The following is a 12746-nucleotide window of genomic DNA, read 5'->3' as shown; positions in this document are numbered from 1 at the left end:
GGGTCATGTTTTTTGACTTCTCCAGTGCGTTCAACACCATCCGCCCTGCTCTGCTGGGGGAGAAGCTGACAGCGATGCAGGTGGATGCTTTTCTGGTGTCATGGATTCTTGATTACCTGACTGGCAGATCACAGTACGTGTGCTTGCAACACTGTGTGTCCGACACAGCGATCAGCAGCACTGGGGCTCCACGGGGGACTGTCTTGTCTCCCTTTCTCTTCACCATTTACACCTCAGACTTCAACTACTGCACAGAGTCTTGTCATCTTCAGAAGTTTTCGGATGACTCTGCCATAGTTGGATGCATCAGCAAGGGAGATGAGGCTGAGTACAGGGCTACGATAGGAAACTTTATCACATGGTGTGAGCAGAATTATCTGCAGCTTAATGTGAAAAAGACTAAGGAGCTGGTGGTAGACCTGAGGAGAGCTAAGGTACCGGTGACCCCTGTTTCCATCCAGGGGGTCAGTGTGGACATGGTGGAGGATAACAAATACCTGGGGATACGAATTGACAATAAACTGGACTGGTCAAAGAACACTGAGGCTGTCTATAAGAAGGGTCAGAGCCGTCTCTATTTCCTGAGGCGACTGAGGTCCTTTAACATCTGCCGGACGATGCTGAGGATGTTCTACGAGTCTGTGGTGGCCAGTGCTATCATGTTTGCTGTTGTGTGCTGGGGCAGCAGGCTGAGGGTAGCAGACACCAACAGAATCAACAAACTCATTATAAGGCCAGTGATGTTGTGGGGATGGAACTGGACTCTCTGACGGTGGTGTCTAAAAAGAGGATGCTGTCTCAGTTGCATGCCATCTTGGACAATGTCTCCCATCCACTACATAATGTACTGGGTGGGCACAGGAGTACATTCAGCCGGAGACTCATTCCACCGAGATGCAGCACAGAGCGTCATAGGAAGTCACTCCTGCCTGTGGCCGTCAAACTTTACAACTCCTCCCTTGGAGGGTCAGACACCCTGAGCCAATAGGCTGGTCCTGGACTTATTTCCTGGCATAATTTACATATTACTATTTAATTATTTATGGTTTTATTACTATTTAATTATTTATGGTGCAACTGTAACGAAAACCAATTTCTCCCAGGATCAATAAAGTATGACTATGTATTTCATTGTACTGCTGCCATAAAGTTAACAAATTTCACGACATATTAGGTTATTACTTTATTGTCGCCAAACAATTGATACTAAAGCATACAATCATCACAGTGATATTTGATTCTGCACTTTACACTCCTTGGAGTACAAATCGATAGTAAGTATAATAAAAATTTAAATTATAAATCATAAATAGAAAATAGAAAAGGGAAAGTAAGGTAGTGCAAAAAAACCGAGAGGCAGGTCCAGATATTTGAAGGGTACGGCCCAGATCCGGGTCAGGATCCGTTCAGCAGTCTTATCACAGTTGGAAAGAAGCTGTTCCCAAATCTAGCCGTACGAGTCTTCAAGCTCCTGAGCCTTCTCCCGGAGGGAAGAGGGATGAAAAGTGTGTTGGCTGGGTGGGTCGTGTCCTTGATTATCCTGGCAGCACTGCTCCGACAGCGTGCAGTGTAAAGGACACTGATATTAAACCTGATAATGATGATGATGTCACTAATATATTGGTCTGGTTTATGAAGGAGCAAGACTCTGTGACTCTGCCTTGGTGTATGGTGATCTTTTTATACATTGGGTACCCTGGCTTCTAATGTCATGCTATAGTTGAAAGTTTATTTAGTGAGCCGTTAGATTTAAATAAATCAGAGGTTGAGCTGTTGAGATTTGATTGCTTGTACCTGCTTTAAAGGTTTACCTAAAGCTGCCATCATCAACCATCTGCGGGCCCACCAAATGGCCAATTTCATCACCTCATGTGGCATACGCAGTAGTGACATCCTGTACACTACCCTGCCTCTGTATCACAGCTCAGGCTCTGTACTGGGGATCTGCGGCTGCATTAATGTCGGTAAGCAAATTCAACGCTCTCTGTAATCTCTTCGTTCTGCCACTCTCCTCCCCTGGTGGGAAGTACCCAGAAAGGGAGAGAGGAAAATAGCCCCCAGTTCTCTTCATGGGGTGTATATATTTGTGGCTGTATTTCCTCAGTATCTGACACTGTTACACAAACTGTCCAAAATGAACATAAAGATTTGTGTCCTGATAGAGGGTCTTGGCCCAAAACATTGACTGTATGCTTTTCCACAGATGCAGCCTGGCCTGCTGAGTTCCTCCAGCATTTTGTGTGCGTTGCACAGAGATTTGAGAGATGCTTTGAACGGGTCGGTTCTGAGTGCGTGAAGGACAGTGATCAGTCCCACCCACTGAGCAGCAAGAGCACAGCAGGAGCCTATGAAGCTGCTTTCTGTGTATCATATAACATATAACAATTACAGCAGGGAAACAGGCCATCTCGGCCCTTCTAGTCTGTGCCGAACTCTTACTCTCACTTAGTCCCACTGACCTGCACTCAGCCCATAACCCTCCATTCCTTTCCTGTCCATATAGATATCCAATTTTACTTTAAAAGACAACATCGAACCTGCCTCAACCACTTCTGCTGGAAGCTCGTTCCACACAGCCACCACTCTCTGAGTAAAGAAGTTCCCCCTCATGTTACCCCTAAACTTTTGCCCTTTAACTCTCAACTCATGTCCTCTTGTTTGAATCTCCCCCACTCTCAATGGAAAAAGCCTATCCACGTCAACTCTATCTATCCCCCTCATAATTTTAAATACCTCTATCAAGTCCCCCCTCAACCTTCTACATTCCAAAGAATAAAGACCCAACTTGTTCAACCTTTCTCTGTAACTTAGGAGACGAAACCCAGGCAACATTCCGGTAAATCTCCTCTGTACTCTCTCAATTTTATTGACATCTTTCCTGTAATTCAGTGACCAGAACTGTACACAATACTCCAAATTTGGCCTTACCAATGCCTTGTACAATTTCAACATTACATCCCAACTCCTATACTCAATGCTCTGATTTATAAAAGCCAGCATACCAAAAGCTTTCTTCACCACCCTATCCACATGAGATTCCACCTTCAGGGAACTATGCACTATTATTCCTAGATCCCTCTATTCTACTGCATTCTTCAATGCCCTACCATTTACCATGTATGTCCTATTTTGATTAGTCCTACTGAAGTGTAGCACCTCACATTTATCAGCATTAAACTCCATCTGCCATCTTTCAGCCCACTCTTCTAAGTGGTCTAAATCTTTCTGCAAGCTTTGAAAACCTACTTCACTATCCACAATTCCACCTATCTTAGTATCATCTACATACTTACTAATCCAATTTACCACCCCGTCATCCAGATCATTAATATATATGACAAACAACATTGGACTCAGTATAGATCCTTGAGGCACACCACTAGACACCGTCCTCCAATCTGACACACAGTTATCCACCACTACTCTCTGGCGTCTCCCATCCAGCCACTGCTGAATCCATTTTACTACTTCAATATTAATACCTAACGATTGAACCTTCCTAACTAACCTTCTGTGTGGAACCTTGTCAAAGATTGTCCATAGAGACAACATCCACCTCTTTACCCTTGTCAACTTTCCAAGTAACCTCATCAAAAAATTCAATAAGATTTGTCAAACATGACCTTCCACGCACAAATCCATGTTGACTGTTCCTAATCAGACCCTGTCTATCCAGATAATTATATATACTATCTCTAAGAATACTTTCCATCAATTTACCCACCACTGACTTCAAACTCACAGGCCGATAATTGCTAGGTTTACTCTTTGAACCCTTTTTAAACAATGGAACAACATGAGCAATACGCCAATCCTCTGGCACCATCCCCATTTTTAATGACATTTGAAATATTTCTGTCAGAGCCCCTGCTATTTCTACACTAACTTCCCTCAAGGCCTAGGGAATATCCTGTCAGGACCCGGAGACTTATCCACTTTTATATTCCTTAATAGCGCTAATACTTCCTCTTCTTTAATCACCAGAGTGGCCACTGGGTACTCTCTAATACCTGACCCTTCCCCTTTCCCTTCCTAACCGTGACCCACTTGTCTTCCTCCCGTGGCCCCGGTGTGACCACCTGCCTTTAACTCCTCACTCTCCCTGACCAGATGAAGGTCGTCGAGCTGGAGCTCCAGTTCCCTAATGCAGTTCTTTAGGAGCTGCAGCTCGGCGCACCTGGCGCAGATGTGGACGTCTGGGAGGCTTGGAGACTCCAGGGCCTCCGACACCGATTACAACAAGCTGCCCTCACACTCATACTTCCCCCCCCTTTCCTCAAATAACAGGAAAAATTGAAAACCAAATCTTCTTCACCTCGCCCGTTTCCACCTAAGCCCGTTGAGCCAAAGCCCTTAGGCCTTCACTCTGCTCCCGGCTAACTCCACTGCCTGCAAAACGATGCTGCCCACTGTATAAGGCTGTGTTCCTTTAAAATTTTCCGCTCTTCACTGCCTGACGACACACGCCTGCGCAGTCCTGCCTCTCTTAACTCCGATGAAAAAATGAAAAATTCAAAATGGCTTCTGCCGCACTCCCATTGCGATTCTCCAACTTCCTTCTCCGAATTAAACCCGAATCAGGATTTCTGACCTTCTAAATCTTCCGCACTTCACTGCCCAACGTCACACGCCTGCGCAGTCCCACCTCTCTTAACTCCGATGAAAAAAACAAAAAATTCAAAATGGCTTCCGCCACGCTCCCGCTCCGATTCTCAGACTTCCTTCTCCGTATCTGAGCTTTCCCAGGTAGATTGGAGGGGGCACTGGTGGGGATGACGGCAAAGCAGAGATGGCTGAAGCTTCTGGGAATAGTTCACAAGGTGCAGGATAGATATGTTCTGCAGAAGAAGTCATTCTCAAATGGCAGGGGTAGATAACCGTGTCTGACAAGGACTGTGTAAAAGCCAAGGAAAGGGCACATAAGGTAGCAGAAGTGAGTGGGAAGTTGGATGATTGGGAAGCTTTTAAAATCCAACAAAAGGCAACTAAAAAAGCTATAAGAAGGGAAAAGATGAAATATGAGGGCAAACTAGCCAATCATATAGAGTAGGATACTGAAAGTTTTTTCAGTTACATAAAGAGTAAAAGGGAGGTGAGAGTTAATAGTGAACCATTGGAAAATGATGCTGGTGAGGTAGTAATGGGGTCAAAGAAATGGCAGAGGAACTTAATGGGTACTTCATATCAGTCTTCACAGTGGAAGATACTACTAGTATGCCAGAGGTCCATGAGTGTCAGGGAGCAGGAGTAGTCCCATTGCTATTACAAGGAAAAAGTGCTAGGCAACTTAAAGATCTTAAGGTGCACAAGTCACCTGGGCCAGAAGGACTACATCCCAGAGTCCTGAGAGAAGTTGCTGAAGAGATAATGGATGCATTGGTCATGGTCTTTCAAGAATCACTTGATTCTGGCATTGTCCTGGAGGACTGGAAGATTGCAAATGTCACTCCACGCTTTAAGAAGGGAGGAAAGCAAAAGAAAGGAAATTATAGACCAGTTAGTCTAACCTCAGTGGTTGGGAAAGTGTTGGGAGTCTATTATTAAGGATGAGGTTTTGGAGTACTTGGAGACTAATGATAAAATAAGTCAAAATCAGCATGGCTTATGTGAAGGGAAATCTTGCCTCACAAATCTGTTTGAGTTCTTCAAGGAAACAGCAAGCAGGGTGGACAAGAGAGAGGCAGTGGATGTCATTTACTTGGATTTTCAGAAGGCGTTTGATAAAGTGCCACACATGAGGCTGTTAACAAGATAAAATTCCTATGATGTCACAGGAAAGATACTAGCATGGATAGAGGAATGGCTGATAGGCAGGAGGCAGCGAGTGGGAATAAATGGGGCCTTTTCTGGTTGGCTGCCAGTGACTGGGTGGTGTTCCTCAGGAATCAGTATTGGGGCTGCTACTTTTCACATTGTTTATCAATGATTTAGATAATGGAGTTGATGGCTTTGTGGCAAAGTTTTCGTATGATACAAAGATAGGTGGAGGGGTAGGTAGTGCTGAGGAAGCAATGAGATTGCAGCAGGACTTCAATTTGAGAGGGAGAAGAGAAAATCGGAAGTGTCAATATTACAGTTGAACAAAGGGGACTATGGAGCCGCGAGGGAGGAGCTGGCCAAAGTTGACCGGAAAGATACCCTAGCAGGGATGACAGTGGAACAACAATGGCAGGTATTTCTGGGAATAATACAGAAGGTGCAGGATCAGTTCATTCCAAAGAGGAAGAAAGATTCTAAGGGGAGTAAGGGTCGACCGTGGCTGACAAGGGAAGTCAAGGACAGTATAAAAATAAAAGAGAAGTATAACATAGCAAAGATGAGCAGGAAGCCAGAGGATTGGGAAAGTTTTAAAGAGCAACAGAAGATAACTAAAAAGGCAATACGGGGAGAAAAGATGAGGTACGAAGGTAAGCTAGCCAAGAATATAAAGGAAGATAGTAAAAGCTTCTTTAGGTATGTGAAGAGGAAAAAATTAGTTAAGACCAAAGTTGGGCCCTTGAAGACAGAAATGGGTGAATTTATTATGGGGAACAAAGAAATAGCAGACGAGTTGAACAGGTACTTTGGATCTGTCTTCACCAGTGAAGACACAAACAATCTCCCAGATGTAATAGTGGCCAGAGGACCTAGGGTAATGGAGGAACTGAAGGAGATTCACATTAGGCAGAAAGTGGTGTTGGATAGACTGATGGAACTGAAGGCTGATAAATCCCCAGGGCCTGATGGTCTGCACCCCAGGGTACTTAAGGAGGTGGCTCTAGAAATTGTGGACGCATTGGTTATCATTTTCCAATGTTCTACAGATTCAGGATTAGTTCCTGTGGATCAGATGGTAGCTAATGTTATCCCACTTTTTAAGAAAGGAGGGAGAGAGAAAACGGGGAATTATAGACCAGTTAGCCTGACATCAGTGGTGGGGAAGATGCTGGAATCAATTATAAAGGATGAAATAGCGGCACATTTGGATGGCAGTGACAGGACCGGTCTGAGTCAGCGTTGATTTACGAAGGGGAAATCGTGCTTGACTAATCTTCTGGAATTTTTTGAGGATGTAACTATGAAGATGGACATGGAAAAGCCAGTGGATGTAGTGTACCTGGACTTTCATAAAGCCTTTGATAAGGTCCCCCATAAGAGATTAGTGGGCAAAATTGGAGCACATGGTATTGGTGGTAGAGTACTGACATGGATAGAAAATTGGTTAGCAGACAGGAAACAAAGAGTATGGATTAACAGGTCCCTTTCAGAATGGCAGGCGGTGACTAGTGGAGTACCGCAAGGCTCGGTGCTGGGACCGCAGCTGTTTACAATATACATTAATGATTTAGATAAAGGGATTGAAAGTAACATTAGCAAATTTGCAGATGACACAAAGCTGGGTGGCAGTGTGAAATGTGAGGAGGATGTTATGAGAATGCAGGGTGACTTGGACAGGTTGGGTGAGTGGGCAGATGCAGCTTAATGTGGACAAATATGAGGTTATCCACTTTGGTGGCAAGAACAGGAAGACAGATTACTATCTGAATGGTGTCAAGTTAAGAAAAAGGGAAGTACAATGAGATCTAGGTATCCTTGTTCATCAGTCACTGAAAGTAAGCATGCAGGTACAGCAGGCAGTGAAGAAAGCTAATGGCATGTTGGCCTTCATAACAAGGGGAGTTGAGTATAGGAGCAAAGAGGTCCTTCTGCAGTTGTACAGGACCCTGGTGAGATCACATTTGGAGTATTGTGTGCAGTTTTGGTCTCCAAATTTGAGGAAGGACATTCTTGCTATTGAGGGAGTACAGCGTAGGTTCACGAGGTTAATTCCCGGGATGGCGGATTTGTCATATGTTGAAATATTGGAGCGACTGGGCTTGTATACACTGGAATTTAGAAGGATGAGAGGGGATCTGATTGAAACATATAAGATTATTAAGGGATTGGACACGCTAGAGGCAGGAAACATGTTCCCGATGTTGGTGGAGTCCAGAACCAGAGGCCACAGTTTAAGAATAAGGGGTAGGCCATTTAGAACGGAGTTGAGGAAAAACTTTTTTACCCAGAGAGTTGTGGATCTGTGGAATGCTCTGCCTCAGAAGGCAGTAAAGGCCAATTCTCTGGATTCTTTCAAGAAAGAGTTAGATAGAGCTCTTAAAGATAGCGGAGTCAAGGGATATGGAGAGAAGGCAGGAACTGGATATTGATTGTGGATGATCAGTCATGATCACAGTGAATGGCAGTGCTGGCTCAAAGGGCCGAATGGCCTACTCCTGCACCTATTGTCTATTGACTTGGACAAATTGGAAGAATGGGCAAAAAAGTGGCAGATGGAATACAGTTTTGGGAAATGTAAGATAATGCATTTTGGTAAAAGGGACAATAGTGCGGACTATTATCTAATGGGAAGAAAATTCAAACACCAGAGGTGCAGAGGGACTTAGGAGTCCTTGTGCAAGACTCCCAAAAGGTTAATTTACAGGTTGAGTCTGTGGTAAAGAAGGCAAATGCAATGTAGGCATTTATTTCAAGGGGAATAGAATATAAAAACAAGGAGGTAACGTTAAAGCTTTATAAGACACTAGTCAGGTTGCACTTGGAGTATTGTCAACAGTTTTGGGCTCCATATCTCAGTAAGGATCTGTTGTCATTGGAGAGAGTACAGAGGAGGTTCATGAGGATGATTCTGAGAATTAAGGGGTTAACATATGAAGAGCGTTTGGCAGCTTTGGGCCTGTACTCACTGGAATTTAGAAGAATGCGGATGGATCTGATTGAAACCTACCATATGTTGAAAGGACTAGATAGGGTGGATGTGGAGAGAATGTTTCCTATGGTGGGGGTATCCAGAACTAGAGGGCACAGCCTCAAAATTGAGAGGTGACCTTTTAGAACAGAGGTAATGAGGATTTTTTTTTTTTAGCCAGAGAGTAGCGAATCTGTGGAAGGCTCTGCCACAGACTGCAGTGGAGGCCAAGTCAGTGGGTATATTTAAAGCGGAAGTTGATAGTTTCCTGATCGGTCAGAGCATCAAGGGATATGGTGAGAAGGCAGGTTTATGGGGTTGAGTGGGACTTGGGATCAGCCATGATGGAATGGAGGAGCAGACTCGATGGGCTGAATGGCCTAATTCTGCTCCTATGTGTTTTGGTCTTATGGACTCCAGTTGCCTGGGTATCCTCTCCCACTGCTGTCTTAGTCACAGACGAGTGGAAGCCAGAAATGATAGAGAGGGAGCTGGAAAACCTTCAGCTTTTCCCCCGGTGGGTCTTAATGTCCGAGAACATAGGAGAGGTCCATTTGGATTAGATTAGCTTTATTTGTCACACGTACATCGAAACATCCAGTGAAATACGTTGCTTACATCACCAACCAACGTGGTCCGACGAAGTGCTGGGGCAGCCCACAAGTGTCACCATGCTTCTGGCACCAGCATAGCATGTCTACAACTTACTCACCCTAACCCGTAAGTTCTTGGAAAATGGAAAGAAACCAGAGAACTTGGAGGGAATCCACGTAGTCACAGGGAAAACGTACAAGCACCTCACAGACAACAGTGGGTATTGAACGCTGATTGCAGGTACCTGGGTGGATGTGCGTGGTGAAGCACAATGTAAAGGGAAGAACACGGTCAAAATCCTGGAGAAACTCAGCAGGGTAGGCAGCATCACAGAAAGGGAAAAACAGTCAGTGTTTTCGCCAAGCACGGTCACCTGGAAGAGTTACTGGAGGGGATTTTGAGGGACAGGATCTGCCTGCATTTGGAAAAGTGGAGTCTGAATAGGGACAGTGGCCGTGGAGTGCTGCTATAACTTGCTGCTTTGTTCAAATACAGGTGCGACTATTGTCCTGCGTCGCAAGTTCTCTGCCACCCACTTCTGGGACGACTGTCGGAAGTACAACGTGACGGTTATCCAGTATGTGGGGGAGCTACTGCGGTACCTCTGTAACGTTCCAAAGGTAAGTCAGGCCAAGTTATGGGACGGGAGGCCATTTCACTTGGTTAAATTGGCTCTTGGTGGGACAGTCCTGTCAGCCCATCTCCCAGCTGGATCAGCAGAGGACTTCCACTGCCCATGCCTACCCTTCCATCTGATCACTGCACACCATCCAGAAAAAAGAGCCATTCATTTCAGTGCCCTGCGTTCTGTCTGATTATCACTTCTCAACACATGTCAGTACCTGTTCCCCCTTTTTATGTGCTCCAGCCTCATTGGTCGACCTGTGTAGCATCATTTTGAACCCCTTCCAAAAATCTAAATAGAACACAGTTTTCCCCAATCCCATCCTCAAAGGTCCAACAGATCATTCCACATGATGTTGCAAATTATCTCTCATACCCATCCAATATCCTTATTGATGGTTTGACTGATTCAGTTCCTCCCATCACAGTTAAAGTGAGTTCCAGATACTTAATGACTCCTCGAGTAAGCCCAGTCCCCGTTTTCCCCGTGTTCTCTCTGCTCCAAGGTGGCCCTGATCTTTGAACGATCCGGAGATGAATAGGTGCCACAGCACGCAGTGGTTATAGCTCAGGTCATCGGAATTTGGAGTTCAGTTCGTGCCGTTCTCCCGATCCTGTGCGTCTCCTCCCACAGTCCAAAGATGCACCAGGTAGTAGATCAGTTGGTCATTGTGAAGTGATTAGGCTGGGGTTAAATAAAAGGTTGCTGGGCAGCATGGCTTGTTTGGCCAGGCGGGCCTGTTCTGTGCTGTATCAGAAGGGCGTGAGTAGGTGAATGATGAAAATGGGCTCCTTTTCTGTATCCTTGCTGCACCCACTGTAAACTTCGACCTTGATGGGATCTCTCTTCACAGCCATCCTCCAACTGGCCTTGGATCTGAAACCTTTCAACCCTGGAACCACTCCAATCATACTTGCTTGCATCCTCTTTAAACTCTTCATGCCCTTTCTGAATGGTGTTAGTTTGACAAAGCTTTCTTGTTGGGTTATGGTTCAAATTCAGAGGTTTCATCACAAGTGGAATATTACAACACCAGCAAACCATGGCACCTGGACAGAAACTCTGTGCAGTTAACACCACAAGTTCATTGTCATCTGCACAAGTCCACGGCTACACAGGGTCAATGAAAAACTTACTTGCAGCCTCACAGGCCCAGAGTGTCAGGTACACAACATTTACAAGAAAAACTTCAACAAAATTATGTGCAAGAACTTGTTTAGAATTAAATAAAAGACAAGATATAGCATTGTCCTAACCAAGTGCACTTGTGAAATCTGTGTAAACTCTTGTGACTTCCTCTGTGGGGGATTGCAAAGTAGGGGAGAGGCAAAGATTTCCTGTGTCTAGCCAAAGCCCTGGTGTTTAAGGCAGCTTCAGTTGTTTTTGATACTGTGGGAGTGAAGTGAAGGTTTGACAACAGGACGACTTGCGCAAGAGTCAAGCGGAACCAGTTAAAGCTGACTGCTTCCTTGGATTTAACAGTGTCCTTGGTATCTGCAGTATATTTCTGGAGGCAAAGACAGAGAGTGGAAAATGTGAAGAATCTGGTATCTTTGGAAATGATGCCCATCTGGAGGAGGTTTGTATGAGAGTTGGGAGAGGGGGAGTTAAAGGGAGACTCCAACACCAGCTCATCTGCAGAATCAGAAGATAGAACAGCACAGCACAGGTCCTTCGGCCCACAATTTTGTGCTGACCCTTTAACCTGCTCGGACTTCCGGTAGCGCTCATGGAGTGAAGACGCGTTCTTGACTCGCTCCATTACCTCTGAGTTTTTTTTTCTCTATGGTCAGCTATACTTTAATTAACCATTAAGGCATCAATTCTTACAATACTTTGAATTAAACTGAATTCTCCGACAACTGGATGATACTTAGATCTGCTATGTCTAAGAACGGGAAAAACGGCAAGGATGGTAAACCTCCGGTTAAACCGAAAGCTACGGATCTCCCCCCGACTGAATCACCGGTGACTTTGAAAGCGATATCGGAGTTAATTCAGAGGGAAATTTCAACCTCTGTTAGGGAGATGATTCGTACGGAAATTGCAGGCTCTGTTAAAGATCTGATTCATACGGAAATCTCAACTAATTTCCAGAAAATTGCCGATTCAATTGATAAGATGCAAACATTTATTGCGGAACATCAGTCGGCTATATCTGATCTTCAAAAATTCGCGCAACAAAGTGAGCTTAAGATGGGGAAAATCGAAGAAACAATTAATGTAATGAAGAAGAAACTTGACTTTTTGACTTTTAAAAACTCTGACTTGGAATCTAGAATGCGACGGCAGAATTTACGAATGATCGGGGTGAGGGAAGCTGTGGAATCTAACAACCCCATGAAATATTTTTCTCAACTTTTAAAAGATGCATTCCCTACTGTATTTCCTGACCAACCACCGCTTCTGGATCGTGTTCACAGAATCCCATCATACTCGTCTAGGTCAGATAGACCTAGGCATGTTATCTTACGTTTTCATTACTTTCAAGACAAGGAGAGACTGTTTCGATTCGCTCGATCTAAAGGTTTCATTGATTTTTCGGATCTTAAGTTCCGATTCGTGGAAGATTTCAGTAAACCAATCTGGGACCAACGGGTTCGTTACAGATCCGTGATGTCGGAATTCTATAAGATGGATTTAAGACCAGCGCTGCTGTACCCTGCACGTTTAAGGATTCGCATGTCAGATGGAGCCCTTCGTTTTTTTTGATTCTCCATCGGATGCCCAGAGTTATCTGGATCAACTTTCATCTTCAACATCTTAATTGCTTTTTTTTAATTATCTCCGTTGATCGGAGGC

General features: G+C 44.6%; 1 protein-coding gene across 2 annotated transcripts in view; it reads left to right on the top strand.

The window, feature by feature from the left end:
• LOC134355829 (long-chain fatty acid transport protein 2-like) overlaps positions 1–12746 on the top strand; it is a 69843-nt gene that overhangs the window by 11163 nt on the left and 45934 nt on the right. For both annotated transcript variants that reach the window (XM_063066313.1, XM_063066312.1), the window contains exons 3-4: positions 1806–1964; positions 9815–9939. In XM_063066313.1, the coding sequence (XP_062922383.1) occupies positions 1806–1964; positions 9815–9939 (284 nt within the window). The remainder of the gene's footprint in view (positions 1–1805; positions 1965–9814; positions 9940–12746) is intronic.

The sequence above is a fragment of the Mobula hypostoma genome, chromosome 13 (genome assembly GCF_963921235.1).
Source record: "Mobula hypostoma chromosome 13, sMobHyp1.1, whole genome shotgun sequence".
Classification (NCBI taxonomy): Eukaryota; Metazoa; Chordata; class Chondrichthyes; order Myliobatiformes; family Myliobatidae; genus Mobula; species Mobula hypostoma.
Note: the sequence above shows the minus strand (reverse complement) of the source record. Positions and strands in the feature narration are given on the sequence as shown.